This window comes from Globicephala melas, chromosome 8, assembly GCF_963455315.2.
Source record: "Globicephala melas chromosome 8, mGloMel1.2, whole genome shotgun sequence".
NCBI lineage: Eukaryota > Metazoa > Chordata > Mammalia > Artiodactyla > Delphinidae > Globicephala > Globicephala melas.
The window spans coordinates 46,902,239-46,917,868 of NC_083321.1; the positions used below are offsets into that span (position 1 = coordinate 46,902,239).

A 15,630-nucleotide genomic window follows, 5' to 3' on the forward strand; every position below is an offset into this window, starting at 1 on the left:
CCCGGTGGGGAGCTGGACGTCACGTCCCGGCAGCCCGCGAGGCCAGCCCGGTGCCGCAGGAGCGAGAGGAGGCCTGCGAGCCAGCTGGGACGCGGGGCCCGGAGCGCCACGCAGGGCCCTCGCCAAGGCCTCCCACCCGGTCCCGCACCCCGAAGTCTGGAGGATAAGCCTCCCGCCCACCCCGCAGAGGGGCTGGGCTTCCTGAGGACGCCGGCAGTGAGGGCAAGCCAACCTTTGTGCCTCCCCTTCTTCTCCTTCCCAGAGGCCGCGCCCTGGCCCCCCGCCGCGGCGGCTGCCTTGGTCCTCTTGGCTGAGGCTGGCGCTGTGGGGCGGGCAGCTCCCAGGGGCACACTGGCAAGCGAGTCGGCCTCCTGAACTGCTCAGGAGAGAGCGAGGGACAGAGCGAGAGAGAGAGAGCGAGCGAGAGCGGGAGAGTGAGAGAGCGCGAGAGAGCGCGAGACAGCGAGAGACAGCGAGAGACAGAGCGAGAGAGCGAGAGAGAGCGAGAGACAGCGAGAGAGAGAGAGCGCGAGAGAGACAGAGACAGAGCAAGAGAGCGAGAGCGCGAGAGACAGAGCGAGAGAGCGCGAGACAGAGCGAGAGAGCGCGAGAGACAGAGAAAGAGAGCAAGAGAGCGAGAGCGAGCGAGCGAGCGAGAGAGAGAGAGAGAGAGGGCGCGAGAGCGCGAGAGACAGAGCGAGAGACAGAGCGAGAGACAGAGCGAGAGAGCGCGAGAGACAGAGAAAGAGAGCAAGAGAGCAAGAGAGCGAGAGCGAGCGAGAGCGAGCGAGTGCGAGAGAGAGAGAGAGAGAGAGAGAGAGAGAGAGAAAGAGAGAGAGAGAGAGAGAGAGCGAGAGAGAGCGCGAGAGCGCGAGAGAGAGCGAGAGACAGAGCGAGAGACAGAGAGACAGAGAGAGACACGGGCGCAAGGTGAGGCCAGAGCTCCAGCACAACACTTCCCAGTTCCCCCACCACTGGCCAAGCCCCGCCAGGGCCTCCACATGCCGTCTCTGCCAGGCAGGCCAAGCGGGAAGGAGGCGGCACCACCCCAGCCCCCGCGGGGTGCTAAGTCAACAGCCTGGCCCGCACCACGGCCAACCCAGAAGCAGAGCAGTCTGGGAGGGGGTGGGAGAGCGTCTGGGAGAATGTGGGCCATCGAAATGGTGGGTGAAAGACAGAAAAGCTGCAGCCCCTGGGAGAGACCACAGCGAGGGCCAGCACCCCAGGGAGCTGCACTGGCCGTATGGGATGAGCCCCTGAGGCAGGACAGTAAGGGACAGGAGCCACACGCCAACAGAGAGGTCTCGGAAGGGCCACTGCTGGGCGTCTCCACGCTCTCCACACTTCAGAACCCCAATCTGCTCAGGGTCCTTGGGTGGTTTCCTAGTGCTCACAAGATGACCACCGACATCCTTCTGCAAGTCTGGCCTTCCCCTTGGTCTAACTGCGCACTCCTCAGCTCCCGGGCACCCCAAGTCCCAGGCACACCAGGCTCTTCCGGTGCCTTGTACGTCCTGGACTCCCTTCCTGCCACAGGGCCTTGCTCTTGCGGTCTCACCGCCTGAACCGCCCTCATTGCTCCCGCCCATGCTCCCACCAACTCCCATTCATCCTGCAGATTCCAGCTCAGACATCATCTCCTCAGGGAAGCCCTTCTCTGGCCGCTAGCCTGGGAGCAGGCTCTCTGCCATTCACTCACTGGGCCCGGCTTCTTTCTGCAAAGCACACCTATAACAATCTACTTCATTCTCTCTCTCCTCCTAGACCTTAGGGTCCATAAGAGAACAGAGACAACATCCGTTTGTGCTCACCCTGGACCCGCAGCCTCTAATCCAGAGCCTGACACGAATAGACCCTCAATAAACATTTAAGCAATGGGTAAATATACAACATGAATGAGCATGGCCAGTAGGTCAGAAACTCATTACTGGGATAAACTGTCCGTTCTCATTTATGTCAAACTCCCTCATCTTCCTCTGAGAATGATCCCCCTGTATATAACACCAAGAGCCAGCAGAGGGCAGAGCAGGAGGCAGCAGAGGCTACAGGGGGCAGGGCGGGCGGGGCTCCTGGAAACCGGAATCCCACGTCAGCCAGCTGGGTGAGGGGCCTCCTCAGAGCTGGGGAAGCCGGGGCCGTGGAGAAGACCCAGCCCGGTCTGGAGTGGCAGCGGGGGACAGCATTCAGCTGAGTGGCTCTTGGAACACACCACGGCTGCTTCAACTTTCAAAGCCCTGAGACAATTTTCCTCACTTTACAGGGCAGGAAACAGACCCAGAGAAGGTGACTCGCTCATGGGGACCAGCGAGCAGATGACAAGTGAGCAAGCTGTCTTCTGACTTGGGCCATTCGCTCTGTCTCAGAGGGGCTGCAGTCTTTCTGCGGGGCTGGCCCCACCCGGCACACAGTCGGTGCTCAAGAAACACCTGCCAAAGTGACCGCACAGCTGTGACCTGCCAGACTCTCTCAAAGCCTCTAGACGTTGGCCCTGGCGCCAACTGGCAGGGCCCGAGGTCCCAGGAGCAGGCTCCCCTCCCACGGGCAGCCTCGGATGGCCAGGTGCCAGGCTCCACTGGATGCAGAACGGCGGGGGCCTTCTCTGCAAGGCACTTCCGCCACCCTTGCGCCGGCACCCACAGACGAAGCACGCGGAGAAGGCTGCCAGGTTAGGGTGGGGCCGGAGGCCAGTTCCATGTGGAGCAGAGCTGGGACTGCCTCCCAGAGACTGACCCTCCCCTGAAGGGCCTCTCAGGTGGAGCACAGACACGCCAGCTGTGGCCCGAGCTGCTGAACTGAAGCACACAGGGGCGTTACTGTGAAGGGGCCCCGAGGCGAGGCAACGACCAGTAAACTGAAGGAGCTGGAGGCAGCACGCCCTGAGGAAGCCGCAGAAGGAGGGTAACACCGTGGCTTCCTCCAGCTGCAAAAGCCAGATGCCTGCAACCTTCTTAGAGTCACTGGCTGATGGAGAAGCCCCCGTGGTTGCCGGCACCAGCAGGGGGCAGCGGGGACTGAGTCTGAGTCCTCCTTTCAGGCTCAGAGAGACCAACCCTCCGCTCAGCGCAGGGTCCGGAGCAGGAAGGAGGGTGCCGAGCACTGGGATGCAGTGGAGCCACCCGGTCCCCGGGCCCAGGATGAGCTGCCGCGAGTCCCCTGGCGAGACCCAGAGTGTACAAACACAGATGGGGGCTGCAGGCTGCTGGCTAGCACGGCTCCGTGCCCGCACCCGCAGGCCAGAAGCCAGGACACTGAGGGTATGGGGAGGCCAGGGCAGGGAGGCCACAGGTGTCTGCCATAAGAGGCACTGGGCAGGCGGGAAGCTGAGATGGATTCCTCTCAGGAGGCAGCATGCTGGTGGGGAGCAGACTGTTCTGCTCCTGGGAGCTGCCTCCTGCTCTCAGGGAAATGTTTCAGATCAGAAGCCTGGACTTTTGAACTCCAGGGTCCATAAAGCTGGACCTTCTGGCCCCAGCACCGGACTCAGCAGCCCAAGGCTCCAGGTCCCAGCCTCCCTCCGCCTGCCCCACTCAGCTGCCCACCTGGGCCGGGAGTCATACTCGGCCTGGGCACCCCTGACAGGATGAGCCCCCCGCCTACTCAGGGCAGCAGGAAGTCCCAGACGGGCTCCCCAAAGCAGTGCTGGGGTCTAAAGCTGCAGCGCAGGGGCCTCCCCAGGCTGTCCCAAGGGCGGGGTTTACCTTGGTAGCTGGCACTGCCGCTGCTGCTGAGGTAGGACTCCACCAGGGGGGCCTGCTCCTCCGACTGCCGGGCCCGCCGGCTCCGGGGCCGCCCGTCGGCATTGGCCTGCACCATCAGGGGCTCCTGGCGCTTCTTCTTCTGCTTCTGCTCCAGCAGGGCCCGCTACAGAGGCAGCGGACAAGCACAGGGGTCGGCGGGCCCTGAGAGGGCAGACCGCCTCGCCCAAGGGAAGGTGCCCAGCCTGGGACCGGAGAGGACCTGCTCGCTCGGCTCGGTTCCAGAGGTCACAGTGCGGTCCACAGCCCACCCTGGCCTCATGTCCTTGGTGCCCCAAGACGTGGGGTCCAGCGGAAGCTGGCAAGTGTCAGCCCAGGCAGCTGCCCTGGCAGGATCACGACACAGACGTCCAACTGCGGTCACCCAAGCTGCCCGCCGGCAGAAGCCCCAGGTGCCGGGGCAGTGCTAATGCCGAGCTGGTAAAGGAGAGAGCTGGCCTCTCTTCTCCTGGGAGGGGCCCCTCTCCCCACCAGACAGGATCACCCCAGGAAGGAGGACAGCCCTCCCCCCGGCCCAGACTCTGGCCGGGATAGCCAGCGCTGACCACCCTTCCGCCCGGCTCCAGCCTCACTCACCTGCCGATCGAGCTTCTGCTGCCGCAGGTTGCTGCCCTCATCATCTAAGACACTGCGGACGGAGAGACGAGTATTCAGGGCCTGCCCACAAGGAGCCAGGACAGCCCAGAGGCCAGCCCCAGCCATGTCTGCTCTCTTTAAACCCCTCCCGTCATGGCTGCTGGGCATGGGAGGGGGAAGAAGGGTGAAGCTACTATCTGGGAACCAGCTTGAGACATGAAGCCATGAGCCATCTTTCTGCCACTTTGGGGACTTATCTCCTGCTGGGATGCCTGCTCCCCAAGGACTTCCCAGTCCGCCCTGCCCCAGTAAATACAGAGGAGACATTCCCCTTGGGTCCATGAGAAGGGCTAGGCCTGACTGAGATCCAGAGGCATCAGGCACAAGCCAGGCCCGAGGCTGGGCTTCAGACCCAAGGGCCTGTCCCTCCAGCTCCATCTTTCCGTCCTTTCTGGTAGAGGTTGGGTCTTCTGAAGCAGACTCTCTCCCCACCCGTTTAAGGCAAACTCCTGGCTCTCCAGGTGGTAAAGTGGAAATGCTGACACTGCCCACCCCCCCCACCCCTCCACTTAAAGAGGACTGAAGGTCCCCTCATTTGGGAGAGTGAAACTATGACACCAACCAGTCCCTCGGGAAATGGCTAGGGCTGGGTGCAGATGTGCGCAGGGCAGACACAGCACAACAACGCACAGCCCATCAACCGGCCACCAGGCCCTTTCCCTGGCCACAGACACAGCGTGGGCGGCTGCAGGGCATCAAATCCTTGAGTCCCTACCTACGGTGCTGGGACGGGCAGCATCATCTCACACAGACCAGCTCTGCTGCCAAGTGAGGCAGAGCACAAGTAGGGATCCCCAACCACTTAACTTTGTTTCTAGTCTAAGACGCATGCATGAGACCTAGGCCCAAACCTATAAAGCCAAGGTCAGGACAGCTGCGTGGGGTGGGGTTGGAGCCTGAGGATCTGAGCTCTGGGAACTCCAGGCTGCCCTGGCCCAGTTATTCCAGAGCCTGACCCTGAATCAGACCTTGTGTGGATGCCTGCACAGGAATGTCCAAGTGTGTTGGGTCTGTGTGTGAGGCTGCAGGAATATCTCATGCGTGTGCACTGGGAGATGTGTGAGGGCATCTACATGTGTAAGCACATACCTGAACATAAATGCATGCAGACACCCGTTTACGAGGTGGGTGTGCTTGTGTGTAGCTGAGTACAGTACACACGTAAGGAGGAAAGATGAGGTCACATCACCCTGAAGACAAGGTGAAGCATTTCTACCTACTTCTGACAGCAGTAGCCCTTTCCAACTGGAACAATCGACCTGAAACGTCGTCTCAGCTCAGGCAAACTACTTGTGCTGCGGAAGCCAGCCAAAGGGTGGCAGCAAGTCCATGGATTGCAGACAGCCCACCACCCACCTCTGGCTTCACCTCCCTGGCCACAACCTGTGAAGACTGCATATTTTGAACTAGCAGCTGTCCGACCTACTTGCCATCAGGGAAGGACTTTCCTGATGCCCATGGGCTGCTCTACACGCAAGAGGAGCCCCAGCTGTGATCTGGGGCCCTGCACAGAATCTCAGCCTCATTCACCAAACCCTCAGCTGCCAGAGCACAGGAGAACACACTACTCAACAGACACGCTTCTAGTCAAGGCCTCAGTCTACCTAAAGTAGCCCCCCTGCCTAAGAGCGCACAGCTGCACATGGCCTCCCTGAGGGCAATGCCAGGCCCAGAGGACAGGAATAGCTCTGAAAAACCCCAGCTGGCTGGGGTGGTGAGTATCCCATCACAGAAGGCCGCACCACAGGCTGGAGGGGGGCACCAGGGTGAGCAGGGTGCCTGGGAGCCCTGTCAGGTAGCCTCTGGGACCTGAGGCTGACTAGAGAACACAAGGGCGAAACGTCTTCAAAGGGTGAGTGTGCAACACCACTGTCCGCTGTGGTCTGTGGCTTCCAGGATATGGGTGACAACTACAGTCTGGCTCTGTGTGCCACCTGGCCGAGAGGAGCAACGGGGCCTGAAATCCAACTGCGCCCTCCTTGCCTAGCTCTGTGCCTGGCCCACACAGGGAGGCCCGCCAGCTCAGGCCTGTCCTGGTGGTTGGGCCACAGGAGGCCATGTCACCCCCCACAAGGCAGTGCTGGCTCCTCCCCTTCCTGCCAGCAGGAGAGGCCATTCCCTGGCTCACCGGGATGACGCGAGCCACTGCGCTCTCACAGGACAGGCCCGGGGGCAGTCCCCTGGGTCGTCCCCAGCCCTGGGCTTGGCTGAGCAGGACACAGACGATTATTCCCACGGTGCTGACACCATGAAAGGCGCTGACCCCTAACATGGAGGGGCAACATCCCGCTGAGAGGTAAGCTCGCGTTAGCAATGCCACCTCCAAACTGCCGGTCACGGTGGCTGCTCGACTCAGCCATGAGGGGAGGACGTCTTCCTACCACAGGCCACTGTCCCACTCCCATGGAGTTTCCACGCAGTTCCACGAAAGCATCACTTCCTCTTCCTCTGTCCCCACCCCATTCCCTGACGGGGGAGAATGACAAAGAGCCTTAGGCTTTAGTAACACTGGTCAGCAGGTACGGTTATAGGTAGGATGGACTTAGTCACTGGCCTTCAAAGAAAGACGGATGAACACAAGGGTGAGGCTTCTGAAGAGATTCCAAAAACTCAAGACACCCCAGAAGCGCCTGGAGAGCCACCCACCTCCTCTTCCCTCACCACCAGGCGCGCTGCAGGAGTGGACGATGCAAGGCTGGGAGAAGCCACACGTGCTCGGTGAATAAGGACACGCCTGGCTGAGCAAGACCCATTCAGGAGGGCCGGCGATCCAGCCGAACGAGGAGGCTCCGAGAGCGGGCAGCGCCACGCGCAGGACAGCAGGCTCCTGGTACGGCAAGGCGTTTCCAGGAGAGCCGCAGAGGCACCAGGTGGACCACATCACCCAGCAGGGGCAAGCCTGTACCGGGTGGTGTTTCTGCCTGACAACAACGTATCCGGAGCACACTACATCTGTCCCTGGTGAAGGACAAAGACTCCCCTGCACACAGCTGAACAATGACAATAATGACGGCGTCTCCAGGGACAGCAGAACGGAAGCTCCTCTCTCCTCCGCAGCAGGCCCAGGCCCCCTCCCCTCCCCGTCCACCAGATGTCCCTGCCTTCCCATCTCCTGTGACGGAATCTCTCCTAGGCATCTTCCTTCCTCAGGACACACCCAGGCCTGCCTCTTTCTGACGGCACTGTTCTAGACAGCACTAAACGATAACCCTGAGAGCAGACGGTAATGGCTTTTTAATGACTCAGGCTCCTATAATGGAACCACTGCCCAGCCCAGGCTGCCAGCTGCAGCCCCGCCAGGAGACTCAGACAGGAGACAGGGCACTGACGGATGGGTCTTCCAGCTGACCCTGGCGGCTCCTTCACGACGGTCACCTCTTGCTGAGGGGCGGACCAGGGAGGCCCAGGGAAACACCGGTCACTGGCTCATGAAGGCCAGAGAAACCTGGTCTGCTGTGTCCACCCGTCCATTTGCTCTGCCCAAGGCCAACCAAGTGGCCCCCTCACCTCCCAGGAGACAGCCCCTCCACATCCCCTTGCTTCTTCTGAGGCGCCAGACAGGTATCCGAAGAGTGAACCGTGTGTGACAACGGAAGAGTCAGGGACATTTCCCCCACGGCTGGAACAGCCACACTTGGCCAACACAGTTAGGAAGCGGGTGCCCCCTCTCTTAGACCCCACCTCCATGCTGCAGCTCATCCACCAGAGCTGACCAGAGGCCTGGCGGCCAGGCCAACCTCAGGCCAGGCCAACTCTCCACGCCCATTCCCCGCCCTCTGCCCTCCTTCCTTCCCCTCAGTCACAGTGGAACCTGCCCCTGCTGGATTCAGGCAATCAGGGAAGTGGGCTGTCAGGGGAGGAAAGACCACCCAATGTGCCTGGCTGCAAACTCTGTGGTGCATGCCAGACCCCACCCGCCCACCCAGCATGTCTAGATCTGTGGCTTCTGCTGCCGAGTGGCTAACTGGAACATTGCGGGAAAGACACACGGTGGGGCAGCTCCAGAAGGGAGAGGACCACGCTGCTCGCAAGAGTTCCAGCCTCACAAGATGAGGCGTCTCCATTCCAGCCACTGGCTCCCAAACTCACCAGGTGAATCCAAACTGCTGGGGGCACTCAGCCTCACCTGATAATTCAGACCTGCTGGGGAAGATGCCCCACAATGAATCCTCCACCTTACACTTCCTTTTTTAAAGCAAGTGACTCAGGTGATTCTTCTGCTCAGCCATGCAAACAGAGACCAGGAGCCAGAGCTGGGGATCTCTAAAGAACAAAAAAGAAACTGAGGAGCTGCCCTAAGGCTGGAAGCATGCAAACACAGCCTTCTGTTCAGATGGGGGAAGAAATTACAGTGTGCAGATCAGTGTGGCCCCAGGTAAGACCGTGTGGAAGGGGTCGACTGAACAGCTAGAAGGGACGTGACCGTTAGGGTCAGGCCAAGTGTGCAAGTCAGGGCACACGTCCACGGACCTATCAGAAAAGACAGGAGGACAGTACAGCCAGGCTTCCGCGTGGAGCTGGAGGGACCGGCAGCGATACCATGCGGGGGAGACAAAGCCACGTAAGCGGTGTGCCAGGCCAGTCAGACGGACAAAGGTTCTGGCAACAGTGCGTCATGCCATCATCAAAGGAGGTTTCTAGCATCATGCTTCTCTTGGTTAACGAGTTTATCGATGACCTGACACAAGGCAGCCCTCTCAGCAGACTTACAGGTGACACAAAGTAGAAGAGATACTAACTGTTCACTAAGAGAGTAGGAACTCAGAAGACCCTGGAAACCTAACAGGAAGTGGCCAAGCCTTACAGGTGGGCCCCCAAACCCAGGTCTTCCCACGCAGGCACAATGGAGGAGACAGGGCTTGACAAGCAGCCCGATGAAAGACTTTGCGGTTTTGTTTACAGAGGCCTTGAGGTGACTGATCAGTATCAAAGCCATCCCACGGGGGTACCGAGGCCTGGAGGACAGCGACAGGAGCAGGTCCAGAGAGAGGGAGTAAAAGCCTCACTCTGCTCGGTGCTGGACAGCTGGACAGGCCACACCCAGGCCCCCGCCGGCGGCTCCAGGATCCGCGCTGGAGGAGGGCAGAGACCAATCTGAGGGCATCACAGGATCCCTGCTCCCTGAATCATCTGCCAACCTTGTGCGTCCTCCTTCCACCCCAGGCAGCAGCAGGAAGACTTCCCAAAGACGCTCAGGGTGGCAGAGGAGACAGACTCCCTGCGGAACTGGGAGCGGAGATTCTGCTCTTCCTTCCCGTTGCCAGAAGTGAAGCAGTGGGCCAGAGTCTGGGCACCTCTGAGGCTCCGCCCAGAGGGAGAACTGAGAGTCAGAGTCTTGTTTAATAAGTAGTCATTCCATTCCCCGGTAAGCAGAGTGAGAGGAGGGGGATCCAGGAGGATCTTAACGAGGACCAAGAGGAGGGGAAACCCAGAGACGGGCTTAGGCTCACCACCGCAAGGGAGGATTTTCTAACGTTCTCGTCCACCTGAATGGAGGTTGTTCGCACGGATGCTACACAGGGAGCATTCACACAGAGGACGGAACAGCCTGTGAGGGCCACTCCTGCCTGAGGTTCTCATTCTCTGACCTAGAGCTGTGCTTTTCCAGCAGCACTCAGAAAGCCCCATTGTGAGGGGAGAGTACTGCAGCCCTTAGGTGTGCTGAGAACACAGGTGTGGCACCAGGAAAGCCAGGAAGTCCTAAAATCCACCTGGGGATGCCACTTTGATTCAAAGTAGTGGGCATCACATCCATGCTGGGTCATGCCAGGCAAACAGGCTGCTCTCCAGATGCAGTTCCTGGTCTCCAGTTCACGGCCCAGTGAGGGAGAGAGCGGGCAACGGCCGCAGGACTGTGCAGACAGAGCACTGAGGACAGGGCTGGCCATCACTCCCACGCTCCAATACACCTGTGGGCAGCAGGCTTTCCTGACTCTCAGCGCTCCACCTACAACCCATAAAAAGTTGTAAAATCATGAAGCAGGGACAGTTAATGCTCCTCAAGAACACAGGTGAAGACAGAATGGCAGAAATAGAAATCAGCAGTAGTAACAATAGAAAAAAAGGCAAAAAGCTATTCCAACTGCTACACTTTATCAACTAAATGGCTCGCTTCTAAGTCAGAATGTGAGATTAATCTGTGATCATAAACTGAGTCACAATTACCCTTAAGATGATTATCACCAGCTGTCACTGCTTCAAAGAAAAGGAGCTGGGCCCAGGGGACGCAGGTGCAACCACCACAGAGAGAACAGAGCCCTCACCAGGAGAGCTAACGAGATATCGACCGACCTGTGGTCCCCAAGCCAAATGACACATTCCGGTCTGACATGAGGGAAACCCCACACGAAAACACGTGCACACGTACCCATCCCCCTCATCTGCAAGTGCACTGCCTTGCCGCCTTCCGTCCCACTTTTCTCTGTAATCAGGCAGGCATGTGGCTTTGACTGCAATCAGCAGCCCTGCTAGTGCAAAAGGCCATTTGCATCTCCTCTCAGCCGGATCTCCCCATTCTGGAAGTCTACACCCAAGTCCAGCGCTTTCCCAGGCACAGTACAGGCTCAGAAAGGCCCCAGCAAGGCAGGAGAGAGTCTGGCAACTTCTGACTACAGCCCGTCCCCAGCTAGACACCCACCCTCCCTGCCACAGAGCAAGAAGGCAGGGTGGCAGAGCACTGGGACAGTGCCCAGGGCAGGGCCACAAGGGTGCCAAACTGCTCCCTGGGGCTGGGCTTCGGGGCGGCAGGATTCTGTGCTCCAGATGGAGTGTGTGGGCTCAAGAAAGGAATGAGGGGATGGCATTGCTGGGCCTAGGCTGGGGCAAGTGCCAATTCACTCTCTGCAGGATGCCAGTGCCTGGGCACTCGCCGCCGGAGGACAGAGCCCTTTTCCAGAGACGACCCGACCTCCCTAGGGCCCTCTTTCCCAGAGGCAGGCTTACGCCTCCCCAGTTTGAGGCAGACTTTCTCTAAGACCTGTGTACTCACTCTACAAGTTGCTTTGGTCCTTGGCTCCTGGGAGAGGCTTCCTTGAACCACGACCTGGCCTGGCCCCCAGCTTGCCATGATCTAAACACGCCGTCATATCCCAGCCCCATGTGCTGCCCCTGTCCTCCCTGCCTCCTGAGTTAGTCTGTGGCCACCACCCTGCCATCAGCACCCCCGTTCAGGTACTTCCCCAGCACTAGAGGCCTCTGAGCCCACAGGCACTGTCCAGGCACCTCTGCTGGGTGATTAGAAAAGGTTAATGATACTCTTTGTGGCGGCACTGTCTTCTGGAAGGGCCTTAGCCCACATGTTGTCAAGAAGGCCAGGATGCTCCGGAAACGACTTGTGCCCCCAGCCGGGATGCCCTGTGCAGGGTGACAGCCCTCCTAAGTCAGCACAGCCCCGGTCCCCTGATGGGAGAATCTCCTGGTCTATGCGAGACTCTGAGGTGTGACTGTATACGTCTACCGGAAACCCTGGGTTGACCCGTGTGTGTGCACACATGTGTGTGTGTTGGTAGGAGGGGCACCCACAAATTCTAACTTGGGAAGCCCTGAAGCCCCCAAAGGTGCTGAGATTAGAGACAACAACAATTCTCAAGAGAAACTCTGAATCCCCAGGCCAGTGACAGGCGCTTCTTTGTAGAAGGATCTGCTCTTAACAAGCCTCAGGCAGTTTCAGCTGGTTTCCATTTTGGATGCTGTCTGGACAGACTCATAGAAGAGCTCTGTCAGAATTACTTTCTATCAGTGACTGGAATCAGTTCACTTTGAGGGTAGGCTGTGATACAAGGCAGGTCTGGAGAGTCTGTGCCTACCAGCCACAAGCATGTGCACCTGGGCCAGCAAGAACATAGTGGACCTTAGCAGTGGGCACCCCTTTTACACACATGCCTCTCAGGGGAGGCCTGGAGATAGCCCCGTAGCCCATGGCAACCAAGGAGCCAATGGGTGGCCAAGGATCTGGTGCTGCCATGGCAATGAGCTCTTTTCCAGTGGTAATGAAGAGAATGGAGTAGAGTGGATGTAGAAAGGCCTGCACCTGTGCAAGCCCCAGGGACCCCTCCCCCACCCCGACCTCCACACAGGCAGGAAAGCCCAGCTGTCCTTGGGGCAGACCACAGCATCAGGGAACACAGGGTGGCCATGCTTCCCTGAGTGTGCCTGGGTTCCTAGGTGCTCTTGTGCACGTGAAGGCAGTTCTCACATATTGTGAGTTGGTGTGTGTCCAGGTGTAAACCAGTTAGCAAGTGGATTTCTGACTCTCTGAAAGATATGAGTAGTCTTGTGTGTGGGTAGTGGGAGGCAGGTATTCCCAATATAGGATGTGTATGTGCACGGATAGGCAGGAGTACACCTGTGTGAGCCCGAGCATCTGTGTGTGTGTGTGTTTGTGTAGCAATACATGGTGCTTGTATATAAAAGCAGTCTGTGCTTTAGGTTCGGAATGACTGTCTCCAGGAATTCATGCCCTGAGTGTGTGAACTGACCAGCAGGAGAGTTTTGGTCCTGTAGATGCATGCCTGCAGATGTATGGGTGTGTGTACGCCGCTATACTGGCGTAAGACCGGTGTGCTAGGCCTAGGAGGGGGCTCAGCACCGTTCACTCCCTCCCCAGGCGGCCACATGGCACTGACTGCCCCAAGGCCCACACAGGCCCAGAGCACTGGCCTCTTCCAGCAACCCCGGCGGATAAGTGGGGGAGCGGAGCACGCTAGTTCAGTCCACTGGGGCCCCCAAAGTTGGGACAGGAAGGCCCAGAGCCTCCAACCCGCGCCCCCGGGGCTGGGCCAGATGAAGAGGGTACAGCTGCCCTGCGCCCCAGTCCAGTGTCCCCAGCCAGCCCTGCGCTCCGAGTTCGGGGTGGTGGGCACCTTGGCCCGGCACCCCCGACCCTGCCCCAAGCCCTCAGCGTTGGAGGGTGGTGGGCCAGGCCCGAGCCCCCGAGTCGAAGAGAAGGTGGGGGCCGGCGCCCGCGTACCTGTAGGGAATCCAGTCGGAATGCGGCTTGGAAGTCATGTCTCTCGGGCGCGGGGTGGCAGCTGCGGCTCCGGAGGCCGGGGCCAGCGGGGGCCGGCGCGGGGGCCCTGCTCAGCTCCCGGGCCGCCCAGGGCCGCATCCTCCCGGGACGGAGCGCTGGGCCCCGCCGAGGCCCGCGCTGCACGCCAGGGCCCCGGCCGCGGGCTCGGCGAGCGACTGCCTGCGCGGCGCGATGGGCGAAGCGGCGGAGTGCGCGGGGCCGCCGCCGCCGCCGCCGCCGCCGCGGGCGGGCGGGCGGGCGGGCGTGCGCGCGCGTGGAGGCGGGAGAGGCCGTCCGCACAGCCCGGCGCCGCCAGATGGGCTGGGTTCCGCGCCCAGCGCCCGAGCTCTGCTTGGTAGCAGCGGCGGCCCGCCCCCTCCTCCCTCGCCCCGCCCCCGGCGGAGACCCCACCCCCAGACCGGCTTCGGCGTCCCAAACGCCCCCATCCCCCTCACCGAAAGCCCGGGTCCCCAGGCTCCGCACACGTGACGGCGCCTGAGCCCACTTTGGGTGAACAGGTGCTGTCACTGGGCGGGTCTTCGACCTCAAGCCTCACTTTCTCCTTCTGTGGAACGGGGATAATTCTAACACCTGCCTACCTGGCCTACCTATCTCCACTAAGGGATGGGAAACCTATGCTCAAATGGAGGGGGAGGGGAGAAGTAGGGGGTGGGATCCAGTTGTATAGGAAGGGAATGATGCCAAAAAGGACCGAAAGAGGTCCTGGGGAACGTTCAGGTCCGAAGCCTGGAGGCTGAGCTTCCCCCCTCCATGCCGCCTCCAGTTCTCACATGCCGCCCGGGGGACCTTCTTTCTTTGGTTTTAGTAAAGGAGTTGTTTCCTCATTGCGGAGGAGTGCTTCCCCTCGAAGCAGTCAAGGCAAGGATACATGTACCGTCTATTGCATCCCCAGCCGTTGTAAATTTATATTACTTAATCTCCACAGGAGCCTTGAGAGGCAAGTAGTTGTTCCTGTTTCCCAGAGAATAAAGCCTCAGGAAGGCCAAGATGCCCAAGGACATAAAGCTTGGCCGCCATGGAGCTGAAACGGAACCAGGGTCTCTGTCCTCCAAAGCCCTTTCTAAGGGCCACACTTAAACGGAGGCAAAAACCTCTCAACAAAGATAATCTTAAAGTCTCTGAGCACTGAGGAGGTCCTGGCTGTGACGAGCACCAACTTTAAAGCAAACTGTGGAAATGTTGAGGTGAAGGATAGCAAGTCCACAGCAGGGCTGGCAGAAGCAGGGAGAAGAGACCAGGTGATCTTGGAGGGGTCTGCTGAGGGGCACCGTCTCCACACTGCAGGTGGGTGTCCTCCTGTGTACCCTGGATTCAGCAGTGCCATCCCCCAACCATGGCAGAAGAGTGTCCATGTGGGATCCTTTGACTGCCTGACTGGTGGGGAGACAGTGTAAGGACAGCCAAATGGGCTGAGGGAGGGCCCCATCCTACTGCCCTGGGTCCACAGCCGGGACTCCCCACCCCAGGACTTTGCCAGCCTTGCAGCCTGACACATTTGCTATAAAAACAATAACCAGGACATTTGGAGCATTTGCTGAGCATCAGGTGCTAGCTATATACTGTAACTCGTAATCCTCATAACCACCCTAGGAGGTAGGTGCTATTATCATACCCATTTTATAGCAGAAGAAACTAAGGCACAGAGAAGGCAAAGATCTTGCCCAAAGTCACACAGCTGGTCAATGGTGAAGCCAGGATTCACACACAGCCCTTGTCCTTAGCTTCCTCCTGCCTATCACAGTTCTTGCAGTGCACATGCATGCACGCACCCACACCCAGCCTCCCTCTTCAGGCTTCTGGAGTGGACAGGTCATATCCATCTCCAACTGGCACAGCATTGACGCTTGCCAAAGGCTGTGACCTCTGATTATTTATCAATCTCCAAGAGCTATCACTGTCAATGGGGACAGAGGGCAGACAAAAAAATTCACCCCAGAGCAGGGTGCAGGGGGCAAAAAGTAGGGCTGTTTCCTTGCCTGCTGGGATACTTGGCCTGGGCCTCCGTTTTCACCCCTGTCGGGCTCCCAGGAAGGGCAGCAGAAAGGGACTGGTCCCTGCCTTGGAGACCAAGGTAGCATAGCAAATCACTACCTGAGGGCCTCTGTCTGTCAGGACCTATGGACAGAACCCTGCATGGAAGCAAGAGGTCAGCCCCACCCTCCAGACCATCAGCAGCTACCACTTCAGAGATGAACTTAGACGACTTCCTCT

General features: G+C 59.4%; 1 protein-coding gene across 1 annotated transcript in view; it reads right to left on the reverse strand.

Moving 5' to 3' along the window:
* TUB (TUB bipartite transcription factor) overlaps positions 1 to 15,630 on the reverse strand; it is a 62,370-nt gene that overhangs the window by 8,412 nt on the left and 38,328 nt on the right. Inside the window, 3 exon segments of the mRNA XM_060303556.1 lie at positions 233 to 376; positions 3,699 to 3,861; positions 4,332 to 4,383. Coding sequence (XP_060159539.1) covers positions 233 to 376; positions 3,699 to 3,861; positions 4,332 to 4,383 — 359 coding nt within the window.